The sequence below is a fragment of the Aquila chrysaetos genome, chromosome 11 (genome assembly GCF_900496995.4).
Source record: "Aquila chrysaetos chrysaetos chromosome 11, bAquChr1.4, whole genome shotgun sequence".
NCBI lineage: Eukaryota > Metazoa > Chordata > Aves > Accipitriformes > Accipitridae > Aquila > Aquila chrysaetos.
Genome location: NC_044014.1, coordinates 15,146,491 through 15,169,526, shown reverse-complemented (window position 1 = coordinate 15,169,526; position 23,036 = coordinate 15,146,491). Strand labels below are relative to the sequence as shown.

The window sequence follows — 23,036 nt, the reverse complement described above, 5'->3', positions numbered from 1 at the left end:
TTTCCCCAGCACAATCTCACGAGGACCAGCTGTGTGCGTCCTCCCTGGAATGAGACCTTGCAGCACTTGCTTTGCTTCCCGCAGAGATGGTCCTCCAAGTAGCATTTCCCTTCCAGTGTGTGACCTCGGTACCCCAAACCCACCCGACTTGCCATGATTGCTCCCCATGATTCACTCTGTTCCACCGGTGGTGGGGCTCCTGATGGGCGAGCAAAGGATAACCTCCACTCGTTTCTCCTTCCACCTTCAGTGGTCCTGCTCCTGTGCGCAGTTGATGCCCACAGCGTGTTTGCAGAGCTCCACTAACCTCCTCTTAGGGTTCAGCCTTCCCCCCCACCCTTTATTTTTTTGCATGAAGAGGGGGGAAATTACTTGCAACTCCAGCAGAATAAACTGATGTCCAGCAACTAGCCCCATCTCACTGGGGCCTGTGGGGTCGGGGTGGACCAGCCACTTACACTGGCCACAGATTAACTTATTAATTAATTAGAAGAGTTCACTCTCAGCTGGTGTTGGAATACAGAGCATTTTTGGCGGCCGTTTCGCAAACTGGCGGCATGTCTCAGAAAAGACAAACTGGGATCACGGAGTTGCTTGGAGCCCGGGAAGGGCGCCTGTACGGAGGGAGCTGCGGTTCTCCCAGCATCAAGGTCATGCATGAAATATGAGAAATTACCCTGAGAAATTCTGATCCTGAAGGAGGAGGAGGAGGAGTTCATGACTTAAGAAATACCAGATTTGGGAGGGGATGGAAGGGGAAGGGATATATTTTCCTTTTCAAAATACCTAAGGAATTCAGCCCGTGCTGCAGAGACAATGAGATTTCGCCCCTTGGTGCCAGAAGGGGTAGTTCATACCCATGTGTCTTGTTAAGGTTTCAGTTGCCGTGGGTGAAAAGCCCTCCCATGCCGCTGCAATCCCAGGCACGTACACTTTTTAAATCGCCCTAAAATCAAGAGAGTGGCTCAAATGTGAGATTTAAAGAAAACACTGCATGTCCTCTATTCTCTCTGATTTCTATGGCTTTAGGTTAGATTTTGGTCACATTTTCCAGCTGTGAGGGGCTATTAAATTAACTTGTATATATAAAAAGTTATTTTTGTATGTATTTATGTATATATTTGTGATTTCACATAATTGTATGATTCCAGGAGCAGAGCACCCTGAGGTTTGTTACAAAACACAAAGGTTGGCAGCTCTGCCACAGCAGCTGCAGGGCAGCGGGAAGGGGACGATGGTACGTGCATGTCCGGGGCTGTTCGGTCCATCCCTCGGGGGTCCCTCACACTGGTGGGGCTGGCAGGGTGGCCTCTGCCTGCCTGGTGTCTGCCAGTGATGGGAAACCCTGCTTTCCCCCACGAGAGCATCCCGGCAGCATCGGGGGGAAGAGCAGGGGTTGCCTCGGGGTGGCTCCACGTTGGACGCCTGATGCATACGCTGGGGCAGGGTGGGTATTTGGCCTCTGCGCCCAGTGAGCTGTGGGCCTTGGATCCCGTCCCACGTTTTTCCCCAGCCCTGCCCCAGCTGGTGGCCAGGGGAGGCGGGCCGGGGACCCAGCTGCTCCCGGGGGCCCTGCCAGACTCAGCCATCTTCCTGGTGGGGTGGTGCAGTGTGGGTCTGGCTGCTCGTGGTGGAGGCAGTGGGTCTCTGCCGGCAGGGAGGGAGGCGTAGGGAAGGGCTTGGTGCGAAGGCTTGCTATGTCTCTTGGCTCTCCAGCTTGGAGAGCGAGAAACTCAGCCGGCGCTGCGAGATCTGCCCCGGCTCCCGGGCTCGATCGGCCTCCTGCAAGCAGTGATGCGGGAAGGCATCTCCTTCCCTGGAGCAGGCAGCTTTCCCATCAGTCGACTGTGATTTCAGTGGGGAAATTCCAGCCTGCAGATGCTGGAGCAGGATCCAGAGCCGGGTGTGCTGTGCTGTGCGCCAGGCCCACGCAGAGGGATGTTGCAAACTGTGTTTTCAGCCAGCGGTGCTTGGGAGCAGGTCGTGTTGACATGCACCTGCCTGCGCTGCTGCCGGAGCAGGTTGCTGCCCGCTGCCTCTCTGCCCAGCTGCATGGGGCTGCTGCCCGCCTGCCCCACAGCTCTGCCCGCTGCTGGACCCAGCACCCCAGCTGAGCCCCTAGAAAAGCCACCAGCAGCCCTGCGCCCTGGTCTGGCTGCTGGCACAGGACCTGGGATGCGGTTCCTGCCTCCGCCGTCACCGAGCAAGTGGTGTTGTACCCGCTGTCCGGAGCTCAGTTCCCACCGTGTTTAACCCAGGAGTGGGTTGCAGCCTCCTGGTGCCGCAGCAGCGCAAGTAACAAGCCTTTTACGATGAAAAAAGGAGATTTTTTAATATATGCATCAAATCTTTCTCTGTGTGGACGCTCCCACCTATTCAGCGGGTCTTAAAAGCAGCAGCAGCGATGCCCTTAGATGCTTGCAGGCCCCTGTGTTTCTGTCTGCACGTGCCAGCAAACGTCCCCCTGTGCCTAGGGGTCTGTGTCGCAGTTGCTGCCCCTTGGGTCCTGTTTCAGTGGATGTGCTGTCTGTGTGTCTGCATGTGCATGGGTGGGTGCACACACGTGGGCACCGGGCATGCATGTGGTGTGCAACTGCAAGTGGGAAGCCGGATTTTTTTAGCTCCTTGTTATTATTAGTGGTAGGAGCCCAGCAGCAGTGAGGCTGGAGGTGCCCGAGACCTTAAGAAAAACAACAGGAGGGAGGAGGCTTCACATTCCTGCTCCCGAATTGAGTCGGAGGTGACAGCCTTTCCCTGCAATGCAATTAATCCCAGCAGCGCCTCTGCCACCCTCCCCCTCCCGCCTCGTCCAGGAATTAATTACTTGATTATAAATCCCCAAGCGGCAGTTTATAATAGCAATAATCCCCTCGAAATTCATCCTCACTGCCGGTTTCTTCCAATCTCGACCCCATCGTTGAGAGACTCTAACACTGCGTCTCTGTGCTGGGCAAAGCCCTTCTCTTTGCCCCACCAGTGTGGTGGCTTTTCCCTGGGATAACCGGGGACAGGGGGATATTTGGAAGTGATTTTGAGGGGTGTTTTGGGAAGCCCTGCAGGCTTGGGAATAAGGTTTTGTCCCAGTTACTAGGCTGATGGCCCAGGCCCAGGCCCAAGGAGTGGGGGCCAGGGCCTGGCAGCGTGGCGGGGGGAGGCCCCATTCTTCCTCTCTCTGTCCCTCCCAATTACACTGACGCTGGCTCTGGGGCTTGTCACAGAGCCGGGGAAGGGAGAAAGGATTTGGCGTGGCGTACGGGGGCACGAGGGGGTTGGCGATGTCTCGCAGGAGCCTGCCAGCGGTGGGTGATGGGCCTCGGAATGGTGCTGCCATAGTGGGAGATCAGCCTCTCCGTGTCTACCCTGGGATCCCCAGGGCTTGGCTCTGACCAAAACTCAGTGACTGGGCTGCAAAAAGTTACCTGAGGGGCTGCCCCCATCCAGGGGACCCAAATCAAGGTCCCCAGCCAGTAAGGCAGTCCAGCACACATGGCCCCTCTGTGTGGCCATTGAAATCGCGAGGTTTCTACCTTCACCAGCTGTGTGTGGGCTTTCAGCTCGGCAATGGCATCCCACTGGGAAAAAACACTGTCCCTCCCGAACCGCGTGGGCAGAGCTGGTGTGGGCGGTACCAAAGCTGCCCGGCACGTGTGGCCGCTGGGTTCTGACGACTGCTCCTCTCTCCCATCTCTGCAGAAGATGCTGATGAAGCAGCAGGACCGCCTGGAGGAGCGGGAGCAAGACATCGAAGAGCAGCTCTACAAGCTGGAATCAGACAAGCGGCTGGTTGAGGTAACTGGTGCTTCACCCTGCTGTGGCCAGCCCCTAGGACTGTCACCCCATGGCACAATGGGGACAGGCTCCTGGGTCATAGGGGCCAGGTGGGCAGGGAGGAGGGAGGACATGCGGGGGAGGAGTGGCCAGACAGACCTGCTGTCTCCATTCCAGTCTTGGCAGTCATCTTTTTGGGGGACAAAAATGCGTTTGGGGCTGCCCTGCTGCCTTGCAGGTCCTGGGGTGAGTTGGAAGGCGAGAAACAAGGCTGTCCTTAAATATGGCCCACCCTGCCCCCAGCTCAACACAGCCTTACCGGGCCACCCACTTCATCCTGAGTGGCTCTGGAGGTGAGAGAACCCCAAATAAACTGCTGAAATACCCAGGAGGTGGAAGAGATGCAAGCGAGTGTTTTGCTGGGACACAAGTAAAACAAGTTCAGCTTGTGGTTCTTAAAGCCCCTTGGCCTCCCAGAGCTTGGAGGAAAGGGCTCTGGAGCATGACATGTCCCCAGCCTGGGGTGGGGATGGATGGGGATGAGGACAGGAATGAGGACGAGAATTGAGACAGGAATGGGTATGAAGATGGGGATGGGCAGGGTTTTTCAAGGGAGCACACCTGCCTTGGCGGTGCGGTAGGTTGTTGCTTGGCATTAGCCCTCTAGAGGCGATCCCCACCTAGACACCCCAGGAGGTGGGTCCAGGGGATCTGCTGGATCAACCAAACCTCCATGGTCCCTGTTGGGTCTGTGGCCCATAGGAACCCCACGTGGCAGCTGACGGCAGGGTTTGGTCTGTGTGGATGTTGCAGGAGAGCAGAGCTGTGGTACAGCTTTTAGGTCGCACCCACCCCTGCTGGGGAAAGGACCCCGATGTCCTGGGACATCATGGTGGAGGTTAGAGGGCACAGAGGGCCTGACCCTGCTCCTCTCCCCCAGGAGAAGGTGAGCCAGCTGAAGGACGAGGTGCGCCTGCAGTACGAGAAGATGCACCAGATCTTGGATGAGGACTTGCGGAAGACCATGGAGATCCTGGACAAGGCCCAGGCCAAGTTCTGCAATGAGAATGCGGCTCAGGTTCTCCACCTCAATGAGCGCATGCAGGAGGCCAAGAAGCTCCTTAGCTCTGTCCAGGTCATGTTTGACAAAACCGAGGACATCAACTTCATGAAGGTAAGACAAGCTGCCTGTGCCAGGGGTGCGATGGGGGCTGCGGGGAGGTCTGGTTGTGTGGGGAGCATCGGGGAGGCATGGGGCATAGCAAGGAGCAGGCTGGGGACAGTGACAGGGCTAGCTGATGCCTCCAGAGGGCTCAGCAGTGGGAGAAGTCAAGGAGGAGTGGGGCAGGCTCAGCACCAGCCTTGAATGAGGAGGTGCCACAGCTGGAGATGGGGCTGGGGCAGCCTATGCCGGGGGGAGAGGGTGCTTAGCACCCCTGGGCAGCCTGTTCCCTCCTGGGGGGCCACAGAAGGTGACACCAAAAGGGGAGGTGGCCGCCAGGGCAGAGACTGGCTTTACTGATCAAAGCTTCTTCTTCCCCTCCTAGAACACCAAGTCTGTGAAAATCTTAATGGACAGGTAAGCGCAGCAGGGCAGTCGTGTTCGGGGGGAAGGGGGGCCATCACAGGGACAGCAGCGGCATGATGTCCGGAGGAGGAGCAGGGCCAGGGATGGTACAGGGCTTGGGAGAGGCGTGCTCTGTGCCTCGGTTTTCCTCTCTGTCTCGGAGGATTAAAAAATCCCCTCCGGCAGCCATTAAATCAAGTTCTCCCCTTGGACTAGGGGAAATGGAGTGGTGTGCTTGTGGAAGAGCAGAGCTGGGACCCAGCACCGCAGCCAGGGTGGGACCAGCTGGGTTGGGGTGCAGGGCTCAGTCCAGCTCTGCTGCGGCAAAGGCAGGGCAGGGGGTTAAAGCCAGCGCTGGCGGAGCTGAGGCGAGCTGGGGTGGCCATGCAGGGTGATGAAGGGGCTGCGGGCGGTGCACCCTGGCATGGGACGTTCACAGCAAAGCTGGACAGGGAAGGTCCTGCCCATCAGAGAGAGCCAGCTCCCTGCTGCCCTCCACACTGCTGCCCGAGGGAAGGGGTTTGGCCCTGGGAGGGTGTGGGGGAAGGATCTGTCTGACCCTCACCTGAGTGTACCTTGTCCCTCACGCCTCTCCTCTCTGCCCATGGTCCCCAACAGAACCCAGAACTGTACAGGTGGCAGCCTGCCCCCACCGAAAATCGGCCACCTCAACTCCAAGCTCTTCCTGAATGAGATCGCCAAGAAGGAGAAGCAGCTCAGGAAGTTGCTGGAAGGTGGGTGAAGCCTGAGGGGTTCGGGTGGCAGGGCATGGGACCTTGCTACCTCCTGTGTCCATAGCTGGGTGCCCTGCAGATCCCAGTACAAGAGGGTGGGGAGAGCTGTCGGGGTGCAGGGACCCCTGGGAGCCCCTCTGCAGTCAGCAGGGGCATGGAGACACCATGAAGGCAGCTCCTGGCTACGCCCCCCCAGGACGTTTCCCTTGGCTTGTGAAACGGCTGTGTTTTGGGGTGACACAGTGGGGGGGCTGGCTATCAGCAGGAAAAGGTAGTGGAAAGACGAGGGTCGGTGAGCAGGGAGGGGTAGCCAGGGGCCGGCGTGGTTCTGCAGCCCCCAGCCCACGTCTGGGAGCAGACCATGTCCCATATCCTCTCTCCTTGGGGGATTTAGGTTTGTCACCCAGGCTGTCCTGCTCTGATCCTGTTAGAGACCATGGTCACGAGCTGCGCACGGGCTCAGCCTGTGCACGTGTTTGCAGAGCAGCGCTTGGGGCCGCTCTGAGCCTGCCAGCAAGGTCCTGGAACGGAACGTGCAAATTCACCCGTGTACAGCTGTGTGCCCAGTTTGCTGCTGGTGGGTGGGCTGGAGGACCCTCTGCTCGCGTGGGGCTGGAGCACAGGTCTCGGGGCTTAGCTGCAGGTTCGGACCAGCGGCCAGAGCACCCTGGACCTATGCCATGCCATGCTTGACGCAGTCCCCCTCTCCTGTTTCCCTCCGCAGGTCCTCTGAGCACCCCCGTCCCCTTTCTGCAGAGCATCCCCATGTACCCCTGCACCGTCAGCAACTCCGGCGCGGAGAAGCGCAAGCACTCCACCGCCTTCCCCGAGGGCAGCTTCCTCGAGCCATCGTCCGGGACTGTGGCGAGCCAGTACATGAGCCAGGGCGCTTCGGCTGGCGAGGGGCAGTCCGCACAAGCCATGGTGCCTTGTAGCTCCACGCAGCACATAGTTGGACTTCCCAGCGGCCCGCAGCCGGTGCACTCGGGCTCCGTCTTCAACCCATCTCACTACCCCAACACCACGTCATCTCAGCAGTCCGTGCTCTCCCAGTACGGCGGGCGCAAAATCCTCGTCTGCTCCGTGGATAACTGTTACTGTTCCTCCGTGTCCAACCACAGCGGGCACCAGCCCTACCCGCGGTCGGGGCACTTCCCCTGGACGGTCTCCTCGCAGGAGTACTCCCACCCGCTGCCGCCCGCCCCCGCCGTCCCCCAGTCGCTCCCGGGACTTGCCGTGAGGGAATGGATTGACGCATCCCAGCAGCACGGGCGGCAGGATTTCTATAGGGTCTACGGCCAGCCATCGGCGAAACACTACGTCACCAGTTAACCGTCATACTCTCCGGAGAGTCCCGCTTGATGACGCGTTCGGAGAGAAAAGTCTGGTTTGGTTTGGCTTTTCTTTTTTTTTTTTTTTTTTTTTTCCTTTTAAATCAAACCCAATTTTTTCCCTGCCTCACGCCCCTCCAGGATTTTGGGGAGGGTTGTTCTCTCATCTCTCTATCTCTCTTTTTTTTTTTTTTTAATCCTTTTAAAATGAAATAATATTTTTTTTCCTTTTAATTCCTTTTTTTAATTTAATTTTGGAAAGTCCTTCCTGCCCCTCGCTGGGAAAAGACGAGGGAGAAATTACTGAGAAGAAATTGATGGGGATTTCAGTCAGGCGTCTGGGTCTGTGCGTTGCGCTCTTCTTCGCTCCTCTCTGCCTTTCGAAAACTTCAGAAGGGACAATGGCACCTTCTCTCTTTCCATTTCTCCGAGTTCATTTTTCCTGGTTTGGTTCAGTTTTTCCCCTTTCCCCACCCCTCTCTTTTCCTTTTTAAAAAGAAAAAAAGAAAAAAATCTATCATTGATTCAGTATGAAACGATACTTGTAGATTTTGGGTTTGTTACTTTTTTTTTAAAGGCTGATTTTTTTTTTTTGTGTTACGAGGCCACTTCTCATGCATATTGGCATTTTTTTTCCTTCTTTCAGAGATTTGTAAATACACAATGGCAGGAAATTTAATGCACAAAAAAAGGGAAAAGAAACTTTAAAAAAAAAAACCACGAATAAATAAATAAAAAAAAAAATCTGTTCTAGTTTTCAGGAGGGGAAGCGTGGCTGAAATGCACCCCCCTCCTGCGTATCGCTGATGCAACTTCCTGTAACAAGCACTTTGTATAAAAAAAAAAGTGGACTTCCTGCTATAAGGCACAGGTATTTATTCTGTAACCGATTTTAGAACACACACACACGAAAAAAATATTCAAATAAATGTGATCACTTAGTGCAAACGCCTCGCTCTGCTGCAGCTCTTCCCCTGGGAACGCCAGCTCTGGCGGGAGGCTCCCACCTGCTTTCGGAAGGAACCGCTCCCCGGGTCCCGCGGGTGCCCGGCCGATGACGGGGATTTTTCCAGAGGGGCTGTTTTGGAGGGAGCAGCTGGGGGTTGGGGTGGTGGCGGGTCCCGGCCGGGGATGGGGTCCCCACCAGCACCCATCCCGCGTCCCAGCCCCGCGGGGAGAGATGCCGGAGCCGTGGCTCTCTGCCGGCTCCCTCCCAGCCGGTGAGGATGTGAGTCAGGCGCGGAGCCGGCCGGGCCGCATCCTGCCCGCGGCCTCCAGAACAATCCCCATTGTGGGATGGGGTCGGGGACAGGGATGGGGACGGCGGCTTTCCTGCCTCCGCCGGCATCCACCGTGCCGGCCGTGCTGCAGCCCCGGCACCCGGCGCTCGACTCTTCGTCCCCACCTAAAGCCCTACTGCCCCGTGGGCTCCGTGGGTGCTGGCAGCACCCTGGGCTGGTTCGGGGACCCGCTGTGCTCAGCCGAGGCTGGGAAGGGTGAGGAGGAAACCTTCGGCTGGGGCGTGTTGGGGGGGGGCCACGGGCTGGCCTGGCTGTGGCTGTGCAGGGGCGAGCTCTTCATCTGGGAAAACAGGGCTGACTTTATAAAGCAGAGCAGCGTCTTAGAGGCATTAGGGTTTTTCCATTACTCTTCTTCGGGCTTGGCTTCCTTTATTTTTTTCCTGGTTGCAAAACGTCCCTGGTTTCGTTCCGGTTTGGATTCCCCCCCGTGCTGCTTCGGTGGGAAACGGGAAGGGGAGAGAGTCTCAGTGAGCTGAAACCAGGGGAGCAGCGGGTCCGAGGGAGGGGGACCCTCGCACCCGGCTCCCCCTGATCCACCCCGAGGGAGGCGGCAGCAAATCCCTCGCCAACGGGGCCCCCTTCCCAGGCCGAGCTGGGGCAGGGGGGGAAAGCCAGCAGCCCCTGCCCTGCGTGCTCCCGGCCACCCTCCGGGTCGGTGCCACCCTGTGCGCAGGGTGCAGAGGCCAGCGGCTGGGCCCCGCTGCCCTGCCGGGCTCTTCCCAGCCCCGTCCTGCTCAGACCCTTCAGGAAACACCCAATCCATTGGGATATTTGGGGGTTCGCTTCTCCGTCACAACCAAAGCGCCCTGGGGCGGCAGGAGGGGGCGGGATGCTCCCAGCCTCCACCGCAGGGACCCCGCAATGCCTCCCCCCCCCCCAGTGTCCATGTGGCCGGCTGCTGGTGACGGGGACAGAGGCAGGGGTGAGGTTTGCCCTCCCAGCTGTCCTTATCATCATCATCATCCTCTTCCTCCTCGGCACAGGTGCCTCCTCCCGCAAGAATGGGCAGCTGCCGGCCCGGGGCAGGCATTAAGGCACCTGTTGCCTATAGACGGGGGGACACAGGCATAGCCCCCACCCTGCAGGGTGACCCCCGAGGGTCTGGGACGTGTCCCCACCGTGGGCCACCCTCACCCTGCACCTTAGCTGGGGGGAGCTGCCCCAAAACAGTGGGTGCCCCTCGCAGAGCCCCGGTGCCATGGCTCCTCCGGCCCCCCCAGCCAGGAAGAGGACCCCGGCATCCCGGCTCCCTGCAGCACCGCACCATCAAACCCCACGTGTTGCTGGTGGTGGGGAGGGAGGCGATGGCCCCCCCGGGGTCACCCCACCGAGCGGCAGGAGGAACGTGTGCCCTTGGCCCCGTTGGGTTAACAGTGTCCCGGGCTGCCGGGAGGGAAGTGCGGATCGGATCGGGTGCTCAGCGGGGTTTTATTGATGGATGGCTCTGTCCAGGGGGTGGGAAAAGCAGGGGGAGCAGAGGCACATCCATAAACAGCTCGAGTTGTGAATGGAAAGAGACGGATTAGGAGCCGGGTGAAAACATGTCACACGGCGGAAAGAAAAATGAGCAGCTGGGCCGGACCAAATTGGTGTCTGATGAAGGACATGGGGCCTAGTGGAAAAAGGATCCCAGGGCTGGTGGTGCTGCTCGGGGGAGGCTGATGGGGAACAGCTGGAGCCGGACACGCACATCTGGCAGAGAAGGGTGAGGGGAGAGGCGGCACCGGTAACCACTGCGCCTCCGGCCACCGCGCTCGGGTCACGGGGCTGCGGCTCGTCCCCCGGGTCGGTGCCTCGAGAAGGGCTGATGCTTCATCTTCAGGTCGATGCTGGGGAGGGGGCAGCAGCACCGTGGCCCATCCCTCGGCAGGGATTTACCCGGTGGGGTTCAGGCTCTGCCGTGCGAGGGGACCCCAGGTGGAAGAGCCGCTGCCTCTTCCTCCATTTGCATACATGTAACTAAGCAATCAACATAATGAGGGCAAATGCAAACCAGGCTTTCAGTTTGCAACCAAGTCCTATTTTTAACCTTGGAAAAGGGTTTTGGCAGGAAGCTGCAGGCCCTGCTCCGGTACCTGTCTCCGCGTCCAGCTGCACGGGTGCTCGTGCCGATCCCTCGCCCCAAAGCGCTGCTGACCCCACGGCCACCAGTGGGTCAGTTCTTGCCGCGCTCTGCTCCCGTTACCCAAGGAAACCAAAATCTCACATCTTTGTGGAAAGATGGGCAACACAACATCATGCCCCAGCTCGTGGGAGTCTTTTTGGGCAGCTCTCCCACCCGCCGAGCCCCTGGGTCCTGCTTCGAGCTGGGGTGTGTGCCCGGGGAACCCCCCCGGCACCCCAGGAGTGAAGCCCCATGCTTAAACATGAGGGGTATATTTAGAAGGCGTCAATTTAAGTTTGCACATCAACCTTATAAATATGAAAGCCCAACTCGGCGAGATGTTTAAGATACCTCATCAGCCCTTGGAAAATATGCAGGAATATTAATTAGCCAGATTTGGGTATTATCTCATAATGAATAAATGAAGAGACTCGCTGCCTAAGATGAATCACTGGCGGCTCATTGCGTTTTGTGGGGGTTTTTTTGAGAGAAGTGTGTTTCTAAGGTAATTCACTCTTTTTAACCCAGGGCCTGTGGAGGGGCTCAGGGGATGCAGCCATGCTGGGGCCTGGCAGGGTGGGACACCTCAGGGTGCTCCTTACATGGAGGGACCCTAATGGCTGGTGGTTTACATCCCTTGATTTGGCCCCAGCTGGCTGCGGGGCCTCTGGGGATGGAGGGACGGGGACAGGGTTGGAGCCCTGCCCCGGGTGCAGCAGCCCTGGGCCCAGGATGGGGGCGGAAAGTGCAGCCTTACTTCTTTAAAAACTTATTTTTGGCTTCTTCCCCTCTCGCCCTCCATCCTACCCTCCTGCTCTGCTCCCCCGGCTGCTTCGATGCCTCCAGCAGGGCCAGGATGGGAACCTCCCGGTTGTTGTAGAAACCCAGATGAAGTACAAGCTTCAAACGAAAAAGCCAAACAAGAAAAGTCTTTGTGCACGCCTGGACAGCCGCTTTGCTGCACCGGCATGTGGCAACTTCGGGGCCCTTCTTCAGCGCACCCCACGCAGCCAGGGGGGCTACGGAGCCGGCGGGGAGGCTCCCTGCCAGCCCCAAAACTCTGCGTTGAGCAGCGAGCAGAGGCTGGGAGTTCCCAGGGAAGAGGCTTTGAAGGTCTCCATCACCCGTGGGGTGCTCAGAGCATCACTGCACCCAGGGATGCAGCAGCCGTTGGGGTTTCGCCATCCTTGGCAGCTCTGGCACCCTGGGCAGCATCTCGCCACCTGGCCTTAGAGCTGAGGCACCCCAAGGGGCATCACCACCTGGTTTGCAAGATTTTGGGGTGGCAGAGCAGTTTCCAGAAGGGGCTCTGGGCCGAGCCTGGCCGGGGGTGGCTGGTGATGGGGAGGTCAGCGCGAGCCTCGGAGTCCAGGTTGGATGGCCGAGCTGATGGGCCGAGCAGCAGAGCCGTGGCCCGTGGGTGCAGGGACGGGGCGGCAGAGGAGACAGGTTTGGGTGGGCCAGCCGGCAGCCGCTGCCGCCCCGGGAATCATCGGCCGGACCCCGTGCCTCGGCTCCCCCCCGGCGCGTGGCGGCTGGCGGGGCCGGGGCGGCGCGTGGGTGCGGGGCGCTGCCGGCTGCCGGAGCTGCCATTGTTTGCCTTCAATCAAGATGTTTCAGGCAGAATCAAAAGCACCAACTGGGGAAATCATCATCACAAAAAATCTTGCGCCTGCAAAATAGGTCAAGTAAGACTCCAAAGAGAGAGAGTGTCTGATCTGCATTGCAAGGAAGAATAGCAACAGCTGTGATCTCCAGTATATATGGATGGGCTGGGGGGGGATAAATATATATATCCATGCATATGTATAACCGCTTACAGCTGTTGGGCCGTATGTTCATTAGGGCCAACTGTTTTGGAGGCAGAGGGATCAGCGCTAATCGGGAAAGGGAGTTTATCATCACATTCAGAGGCAAAAGTGTCAGGAGCAACTGTGGCCCCCCCGCCCCGCAGCCCGCACCAGCTGTGCCGCGCTGAATGCACCCGATTCAGCGTCCCCCCCGGCCCCCACGGGGCTGCGAGAGCTGCAGCTTCTTCCCCGGCTCCCAAAGCGGCCGCAAGCCACGGCCACGGCCCCCTGCCTGGTCCCAGAACCAAGCGCTGCCCCCAGGTGCAGAGAGCTTGCTGTGCCTCAGTTTCTCCATTCCCCCAGACCAGCTCTCCGTGCCCATGCCACCGTCCTGGCCCCCCACGGCGTGGCCCCCTCTGTTATCCCTGCCTGGCGCTGGCCTCACAGGTGACGGCTATAAAAATGAACTCAAAATACATACAAATCCCCTTGTCTGACATCAGGGAGGGTGATGGAGCCGGGGCAGGACAGCTGGCTCGGCCACCCCAAGACATGGGGCTTTGCCTGGTCGGTCAGGACCCAGCTGTCGCAGGCTGGGGACCGCACGGTGTCCCCAGCCCACGGGAGATGGTCTCAGCATGGGGGGGGACCTGCTCTCCCCAGCAGTGTCCCCCTTGACACCCCAAGCCCCTGCTGGCTTTCCTCCGCCAACCAGAAAAGCATTAAAGCTTGCAGGCTTCGGCACCCATCGGTAGCACAAAATAAAGGTTGCAAAGCCAAGCAGCAAGGACAACTTCTATTTAAAAATACCTCTCATCTGGATGATTTATTTGCAGGGCGTTCCTGCCAGCTCCTAATGCAGCTCAGTCTTGGGCCCTCACCTACCTGACAGCTTCCCTTCCTTGTAGGATTATTTATTCGGGGCTGCGTTTGGCTGCCCGGCCGTGCTGCGCGTAGGGCTGCGGCTCAGAGCTGCGCGGTCACGGCACATCATTGCAAGCAGAGGGGCTCCTTCAAACCCTTCCTCTTCCAACTGGGACTTTATTTATTTTTTTTTCCCTTTTCCCGTTAAAAAAGATATAGATATTCATCTCGGTCAGCCAGCTAAATAGGAAATGTGGAGGGGGCACACACAGCCCCCACCCCGTGCTGCTCCCAGCAAGCCTTTGACGGCATCCCCCAGCACGGGCGCAGCCCGACTGCAGCTTTACAGGAGTTTCGCTTCCAGTCGGCGCTGGGAAGGGAAATAAGTGAACAGATTGCAATAAAAAAATCCAACAAGCCCAAAGCTGCAATTTAGCCAGAAGCCAATCACAAGGCTGCAGTGCAAGCTTGTTTGCACTTAAACAAAACAAAATAAAAGAAAATTTAAAAAGCTTCAGTGCAGCGCCTGGGTGGGTGCCCGGGTGGGTGGGCAATGCGGCTGGAGCACTGCCGCGGCCATCGGTCCCGCTGCCCCTCGCCGGCACGTGCCCCGGCAGAGCACGGCAGGGCCGGAGGATGCTCACGCAGCGAGAAGGCGAAGGCTGACATCTCCGGCTCCGCGGCCCCAGACGATTTCTCTGCTCTGATAAAGGCAGTCGGCCAGGGGGTGTGAGGCCATAAACAACAGGGAAATACTGGTCAAAGAGGAACAAAAATCTCAGTGTTTATTTCTCCTTCAGGCTGTGGATTATTATTATTTTCTTTTTTTCCCCTCCCCACATCCAGTCCACTCGGTTCCTTGTCCTTTCGGGAACACTAAATTCATCATGTGAATGTAAAGCGGGGCTTGTGCGGGGAAGGGAGCTGCGGTTCGCTCAAGCAGATGCATGCAAGGTCACACGCAGCCTCACCATAAATTATGGCATGTCCCACCGTAAACAGCAACAGGAGAGGGGAAGCGCGGCGGCTTCAGGGGCAGCGGGCCGCAGGGGCCGATACATAACATCGTGACAAGTCAAACAACTCTCAGGGTGTTCACTTGCCAGAGAAATATTTTTCACATCCAATCCATTAGGCAAACAAGATGAAAAAGTTATTTCCTACTTTGCTGAAAAAATACCAGGACTCAGTATAAAGCGTGCCTTAAAAAAAAGAGAAAAGAAATTAAGTGTGACCACCTATAACATTTTTTTCCAGCGGCTCTGACAGCCTTCCAGGCATCCTGGCTGTGCAGGGAGGGAGCTGACACTTTAAAGAGCTCTTACAGTTTCTCGCTTTTTGGCCCATCCCAGTGGTGCAGGAACAGTAACGAGTCAAATTAGTTGGAAAGAAACAACCCCAGAATTCACCTCCCTCCCTTGAAACCCCCTCCAAACCCCGCTTCACTGAACCAAACCCAAATCGTTTGTTGCTTTTCTTTTTCCCCTTCCCTTTTCCTGCCAGGTCAGCGGGGAACGTGTTTCATGACATGCATTTTTTTTACCCTATTAAATGATTCTTGACACAAGAAGATCCTCCCAAAGTTTGCCTTTCTCGCTGGCTGGCTTTTCTGATAGTTTTGGACATGTGAAAATTCAAAGGGAAACGGCTTCTTCCAACAGTTTTGACCACTTCTAGGACCGGCAACTGTCTCTGACAGGGAGACAGAGGGGAGCGGTGGAAGAGCAGCTTCACAGACTGACTCCTTGGGAAGACGCAGTCCTCAACTGACCGCTGGGAAAATGAGCCTGTCGAATAAAAAGGATCACCCCAAACACGAGTTGTCTTTCTACTAAATTTTAATTTATTTCTTTTTTTTGACAAAGACATCTAAATTATACACTGAGTAACAACATGACCAGATATTGCAAATACCCCTTTTTGGTGAAATTCAAAAAGGGAACATAAAAGAAAGAGCTTGTGTAGACCCCGCCAGTCCAGGGAATGCAACAGCCACCACCTTTTGCCTTTGCAGAAGAGCCCTGTGGGGCAAGGGGGAGTTAGAGTGGGCTGGTCTCATCCCAGTATGCTTAATAAAAAAAGTCTGGTGATCAGTTATATTTTCGACAGAGGAAAAAATTCATTAACGTGCAAGAAGCGGTATTAGTAGGGGGAAAAATGGGAGGTTGCATGAGGCTTTGGCAGGCATTCTCTGAGGGCAAGAAGAGACATTCTCCATCAGAGCTGCAGCAGGGGGAACGTGGCTGCAGCCGGAGCACAAAAGTCCCCAGGCCCAGCGATTGTGGTCGGAGCAGGGGCTTGGACCCACGTTCTCTGATGTGCCCTTGGAGAATGTCACTTCTCCATCATCTCTTCACCCCCAGAGAACACAAAGGGGCAGGAGAGGCATCTTTCATCTATCTCAAAGGTAAAACCAGATTTAATGATGTGAAAGTGAAGCGAGACAAACTCCCTGCAGGAGGGGAATTAACCCCTGCGACAAACTTCTCGAGGCCTGGGGTGGATCTGTCTGTCACTCCGAGCCTTTAAATCAAGGCCAGGTGTCTTCCTACCAGAGGTGCTCTAATTCAACCGCAAGTCACCGCACTGACGGGGTGGCATTTAATGGGCTGTGTTATGCGGGAGGTCAGGAGAGAGGAACATAACGGTCCCTTCTGGCTTTAAAAATCTATGAATTGATGCGACGTGTGGCAGAGCTCCACCCATACCAATGAGACGGTTTGCTTCCCCCGAATCTCACTCAAAGGAGGGCAAAGCAGACAGAGTTGGAAGGACAAAGCCTTGCATATGCAATTGCCATAAACCAAACAGGAGCTGGAGGGCTGGGAGAGGGGTAGGCGTTTCGTTGAACGGCAGCAGGCGTTTTTGGCTGGCCCCAGCCAGTTTTATGGGTGGTATTTAGCCAGGTGCTGTCAAGGGAGGAGAGCCCTGTAGAGGGTATAGCGGATGTAAATGGACTCACATAAGGAGCAGCAAGTGAACAGAACCTCAAATCCTTTTACATTTTCACCAGGTCCATGCACAGAGAGATGTTTACAATACAAAGAGCATTTACAGCCATCACTGCAGGGTAATTTACTTAAGTAATTGTAACCCTCCAACTCCATCTTCCCAGCACACCTCGCTCTATCATGGTCTTCCTCTCTTACTACCTGGCGCAGGTAAACCAAATTAATCTACTGGATTACAGGTGAAGCTCTGGCTGGTACAGATGCACACAACCAATATGTGTAGCTACTCCCAAACATAACGAATGAGCCAGCAAACACTTCTGGATCCTGAGTTCAGTAAAACAATTTTTCCTTCCAAACTGGAGCGATAGGGAAATTACTATATATTTACTTTACACAAATTTCCAAGTTTAACCAATGTGTGCCTAAAAAACCAAATTACCCTCCTGGATGCTTTTTGGATCCAAAAAGCTAACTGTGGCACAGGTGGGGTGTCACAGGGTAAGTTTGCCACTGGTAAAAAAGTAGGGAGCAAGGAAGCACCAAGTCAACTCCCTTGCAAGTGAGAAGGATCAATGCCCAAGCCCTCAAGGAGACTTTGCTCTGTCCTGTCTGGGCCACGGGAGGGGTACCCAAGCATTTCACTCTGCATCTGGCATGCAGTGCAGGCACATCCAAAGCTCTGGAGTATCTGTCACAAAGCTCTTGCCACTCAACCAGCACAAAGCATGCCTACAAGAAAGGGCTGCAATTCTTTACAGTGCTTGCATCAGGCGAATGCATTAATTGCAAGGAAAAGGTGATGCTGGGATGCATTTCTCCTCCTCGGGCTGGCCCAGGTGCTCAGATTCCTACCGTTCCTGGTAAGCCGTTGCAGCTGGGGAGTCACTGAACCAGCTATGTTTAAATGAACATCTCTCCTCATCTTATGACTCCTTACTAAATCCATGCAAAGCTGGAGCTGTGTCACTTTGTGTCATTAGCGATTGCTTAACAGCTCACTTGAGCCTGCTCTTCCCTCCCAGTCGTCTGGTTTCTAAAGCAAGGCTGTGCTACTCCGGCATGCGTGTCCTGCCTCGGTGCTGGAGACAGATGCACTCGGAGGGTGCTGACTCACGAAGGCAGGCAGATTAAAGTTGGATTGCTAAAGCAGTTGCTGTCCCAGCTGTCCCTCTGCCCCCAGCCACAGCAAAGACAGCTGAACTACAGGCAGATCAACCCCTGAACCGCTACTGTACATCCTGATGTATGGGGGGACCCGGAATCAGCCCCAGATGATTTTAATCTGCCAGGCTGTAACATGTAGGCGGCCAGGGGCTGCTTCACGTACAGTGCAGATGTTTCTGCTGTGAGGTGGAGATGTTCAGGGGAAGGGAGGAGCGAAGAGCTGGGAGCTCCAGGGGTGTCAGCCGTCTGCCTGGGTCCATGAGTCAACTCGCTGACGCGTGGTAAAGCCACATGCTTTAGTACATGCAGCTTTCCCCATACTGCCCGCCGGTCCGTCTCCAAGAGGTGGAAGGGGTAATGCAGTCCCTAGTCATTCTCTGGCCTTTCGCAGGCAGGCAGCAAACAAAGCTGGCAAGCAGGGCAGTGGGATTATTTTACCATCTGTGCATTACAAACTGGCCCAGGAGTCACCAAGCTCGCTTCATGCAGGACATGGCTGTTTTGGCGTGCTAATGACTCCTGCTCACTGTCAGCTGGGGCTAGATTTGAATCAGGGATGAGGAGGTGGAAAACACAATTCTCTTTCCTATTTCAGCAACTGCATTCTTTTAGAGGAAAGCCAGTTCAGGGAAGAATGAATCGTCGTTCTAAAGAGTGCTTCCCATCTGCCGATCATCAGGCTCCTACTCTCCACCAGGGCAATCCACAGACGGCACCGGGCTGGGGGACCTCAGGCCCCGGGCAGCCAGCCTGCCGTGGGGCAGTCCCCCGAGTCCCTCGAAGGGCTAGGCAAGGCCTGCTGAGGAAGGGGGTTAGGAGAATATATTTTGCACATTTCAAAAAGGAAACCTGGGACCCGGTATCTCATTCTAGAAAGTAATCATGGACTTAATTGCATTTTGCTGCAGAGTTGCCTTAACATCAAGGGAAAATCAACAGGGATTGTTCAACATCAAGACTAATCTCACATATGGAACTTACTGAACGTAGGAAGAACGTTTTTGCTGGCTCAAGGTGAAATGCTGGGCTAAATTCTCCTTCAGCTGCGAGAAAAGCCCTAGGCATGCTCATGCTGCATTATTCCAACTGTAAAGAGCTTCAATTATACACATATAACCCTTCTCTCCCTTCTACAGCGGTGTCGCAATGCAACAGTGCCTCGTTATGATCAAACTCCTCTTTTATGGCTATAGGAATATGTGGAAGTCTTCTACCCTCATTATACAAATGACTCCTTAGCAGCTTTATTTTAAGAAACTACCCACAATTGGTAACACAACCGCATTTTATCTGTCACTGAGGGGAAGCTGTGACTGACACCTGAGCATGTCCTCAGCAACCACAAACCCGCACATATAGGGCAGGTCCTATGCATCTAAGCAACTACAGTAACTCGCCACTCCCTCTGCTCCACACTGAATCACAGTCTTCCTTCTGCTTACAAACTTGCTTGCTAATCAGACATTTAATACTATTTATGCATAGGGAGGAAATATATAATTCCTTTATTGGGATAAGAAACGATACTAAAGAGCGGGTCAAGTTCCAAATCCAGCAGTAGGTTTTAACCGATGTTGTTCCCTTTTTTCTCTCTTTTTTTTTTTTCTTTTAACAGCTGTAGCTGTGCACAGATGGAAAAACATTTGGTCAGAAAGCAGCAAATTAGTGTTTTCAGGCTAGAATTCTGCTCCCACCGCTCCTCCATTTCCATGCAGCTCAGAACGCTTTATTTCTTCTTAGCATTGACATTTTTGCACACCCAATTCATGCCGTCCTTCAGACAGAGAAAGGTAATGTTAGTCAAGCAAAGGGAAAAGGAATCCCCCAATCCCACCCGACCGCCATCCTGCAAGCACTGTGTTCTGCCTCCTCATCTACACCCCACCTGCCCTCTGCGCCCAAAACTGCTGTGGGTTAAAAAAATAAGTGCTTCTTTGCTTGGTAGATGTTGTCACACAGAGGTTAATAAATCTTTCACCTGACCATAAAAAGTATCATTGTCTCATCATGTCGCTATGTGTAGGTCCTTCGAGGAAGGATCACTTTGCAGTCAAGGTACGTCAGTGGCAGATGAAGGCTCATTTCCAGGTTCAGCTACAGATGATTTGTGTAACCTCGGGCAAGTCATCTTATCTTTGAGACCATGGATTTTAGGTGGCTGTTTGTTATATAGTCAGCTCCCTGTTAAGAATACGGCTCTAATTCTCTGCTCAGCTGCAAGCCTTGACATCCAGATCCATGAAAGCCACTGCAATAACTGGACCTGGACCCTGCTCCCTGTTCCTCAGGGCCCCCACAGAAAATGGGCCCTCAGGGGTCCCACAGGAGTTCAGCGAGAATAGATGTGGTCATGTTTTAAGAGGCTGATAATACTCTTTAAAGTATTTCCATAAAAATATGTGCACAACATCTCTGACCACTGCAAGCAGGATGGTAACACTTGTGCTGTGAATACCCAAATCATGAGTTTATTGCTGAGATCCCAGAATGGGATACGCTATTGAAGGGCAAAGCAACATTTTATCTGCTCCTGTCACTTATCTGTTTTGAGACGCACACACCAGAATGCAAGATGCACAATCTCCTCATATTTGTGTCGTATCAAATCCATTACCTTTACCCTGCCTACAAGGTACTTCTGCCAACAGGGAGGGTCAGGGCAGAAAGAAGGCAGGTAAGGTTTTGGGGATGAGAGGAGAGTGGCACATCTTTGTGCTTGAAAATCGGGCAAATGTCACCTTGGAGTTCTGGAGGGGGGATTTCACTGTATTATGTTCAATGGTCATTTTTGGATCATTAAAACAATAGTTAGACCCTAAGAAACACCAGAGCGTTTGGGCCAGCATCGCTGCTAGCCCCGTGGTAGCAGTGTCGCTGGCTTCCTATGCCCTTGTCCCCAAACTGCCAGAAGGCTGCCAAAGACCTCAGCGCCCCAAGGACAGATGTCCAAAAGCACAGCACGGCAGGCCCTTGAGGTGAGCTGAGACCCGCTGCCATGCCTCCATGTTGTCCCTCAGCCGCAAAGGTGGTGGCCATGTTGGAGGGGAGTTAAAGAGTTAAGAGAGAAGAGAGGGAGTCCTCAGGGCTTAATCAGAGGCAGAGAGGTTCTCACTTGAAAATACCAATTCACCTTGATAGCTGCGCTATGTGACACTTCTTATCTGAAGGGGAGCAGCAACTTCTGAAATCAGCCCTTGTTGCTGCATTAAATAAAGAATAAAAGCAAGCCCAGCTTGTCCTGGGGTGCACATGAGGCCCTACACTAATAACACTTCTAACTCTAACCCTGGGAGGGTTGATGTCTCCAGTTTCATTTATTTATCTCCACAGCAGAGATCAGTGTAAAACAAATTGTCTGAAATCCTCAGAGCAAATGGGAAAAGAGGAGAGATAGATTCATTTTAAGGCCCAGTAGCTTTGTGTCTTCCCCTTTCAATAACACTGATAACCTAGGTGTAAAACATGTAATGCCTTAAGCAATCAATAGCGTGGTTTAAAGCTTATCACTTTAGAGAGAGAGGGAGCAAGCCCGATTCCCAGCATGAGGAATGCCAGGGCTTAACAATGGGGCTAGGAGGAGAGGTGTCAAGCCTTTGGCTTGATTGTGTGCTTTAGAAATCTGCATGATTGCCTGCAAAGAGTAAAAATAAATAAATAACTAAAAATGCTCCCACAATGATTTCAGCTTCCCCTGCCTCGGAAGCAATAATCACATTTGCACACATCATGGCATACAAGGCAAGCAGAGCTCCTCATTCATTTTGAATGTAGGTTTATTTGCTGAACCAGAACAGCTGAGACAGCTTAAAGTAATAAATATCAGCTGACACCCTCTGCTATTCAGCACAGTAATCCCAGAAACAATACATCACTGCAAAACAACAAACACGCATCCTATCTTCTACCTAATCTGACCACAACCTGAATTCACAGTGATTAAAACTCTGCCTGCTGCCATTCAGGAGCTTGGGAAGGGGAAAGACAGACTGTTTCAGCACCAGTGCGGCGAGGGTCATAAAGCAAGAGTTTATGATGGGATTTACCATGGCTGGGAGCCTGGCTGCATCAAGCATATAACGAGGGCAAAAGAATGACATAGCAAAATGCAAGAGGAAAGGTGAACTCCAAACAGGCTTGAAATACGTAAGTAGGTCACCAAACTTTTAAAGCAGGAATAGATTTAAAAAACTCTCTTCTGGCACAAGTTAATTGACAGGAAAAATCATATTTAATTGTAAATATCTCCCTGCCTGACTCTGATAAAGGGAAAATGAACATGCTCAGCTCTACGTGTGTTGTATCAAAGAGGTATGTGTGAGACACCTTCCTCATCTTCAGCCACACTGCAGCTACAGCTGTAGCTTCTGGTGCAACTTTGTTGGGGGGTGTGTGTGTTCTGCAGTGGCCCCAAATGCTCTGGAGAATAGCAAATGCAAGGGAAAGCAAAAGAAACTAAAAGGTACGTTTGTGGTTTTTCTACCTAAGGTTTGAAGCAGGATGAGGGTTGGTAAGAGAGAGAAATCCTGGGAAGCTGCTACAAACACAAAGAGCTGCTATGGGGAAGGCACACGGGAAGGAGGAAACAGTGCTTGAAAGAGTCAAGTCCACAAGGAGTCAACTGTTGTCATCCTTTGTCCCTACACACTCTGTCCCTATATCTGCATGCTTAAAAGATGGCTCTGTGCAGAAAGTACAATCCCTACAGTAACATTTAGATCTTGATAGATGTCCTTGTGCTGCTTTGTTGAGACACAGAGACATTGGCAGGTACTCTGAGGATGGAGACGGATACAGTATTAGTATTCCAGCCTCAAGTCAACCCTGGGAAAACTTAGCAGGGAAAGATTTCAGATCTTTCAGCTTTGCCTCTCTTAGCTCCTTAAGAAGCAGCTAGCAAACTTTACCAAAGCAAAGAGAGAGAACTCCAGGGAAGAGGATAATGCTCCTTGCAGAGATATGCTGCTTGGCACAACCCTGCCTTGCTGCAGTCACATCTGCTATTGTGCCAAGGGAGTTGTACTCTAACGCCCTTTGGGAAAGGACTGGTAGAGCCTTCCCCAGGAGAAATAAAAAGTCCTGCTTGAGATTAGCCCACTGCTTACTTATTCTCTGCATTATCAGCTTTGTGGTTATGGGAGTGAAGTAATCTGACTTCAAACACAGCGAACAAGTCCTTTCCACCCCATAAAAAGCCTCCCGATTTCTGCTCCCCTGCAAGCCAGGGATCAGGCAAGACCACAAACTTGTGACCCCTAATGTGACCTTAAGGACAGCAAAGCTTAATCCTTTCATGTAATCCTCTGTCTGCCATAACAAATTGGGTCAGGCAAGTGCAAAATTCTCCATCTCTAGCGTTTTTGGTATGCGTTATTTTAACTCACTTTCTTCTCCCTCTGCACAGCTAGGACTGTGCCTTCATTATCTGTCATTTCTTTGCACCTCCAGTCATACAGGCTGGC

At 54.0% G+C, this 23,036-nt stretch overlaps 2 protein-coding genes across 2 annotated transcripts in view; one reads left to right on the top strand and one right to left on the bottom strand.

Annotated features, from left to right (window-relative positions):
- The window catches only part of TRIM8 (tripartite motif containing 8), a 30,631-nt gene extending 22,283 nt beyond the window's left edge, over positions 1-8,348 (top strand). Inside the window, exons 3-7 of the mRNA XM_030030792.2 lie at positions 3,694-3,789; positions 4,709-4,942; positions 5,316-5,347; positions 5,954-6,069; positions 6,794-8,348. Coding sequence (XP_029886652.1) covers positions 3,694-3,789; positions 4,709-4,942; positions 5,316-5,347; positions 5,954-6,069; positions 6,794-7,401 — 1,086 coding nt within the window. The 3' untranslated portion in view covers positions 7,402-8,348. The remainder of the gene's footprint in view (positions 1-3,693; positions 3,790-4,708; positions 4,943-5,315; positions 5,348-5,953; positions 6,070-6,793) is intronic.
- Positions 8,349-15,279: 6,931 nt separating this feature from the next.
- Positions 15,280-23,036, bottom strand: part of ARL3 (ADP ribosylation factor like GTPase 3) — a 30,929-nt gene continuing 23,172 nt past the window's right edge. Inside the window, exon 6 of the mRNA XM_030029800.1 lies at positions 15,280-19,351. Within this exon, the coding sequence (XP_029885660.1) occupies positions 19,304-19,351 (48 nt within the window). The 3' untranslated portion in view covers positions 15,280-19,303. The remainder of the gene's footprint in view (positions 19,352-23,036) is intronic.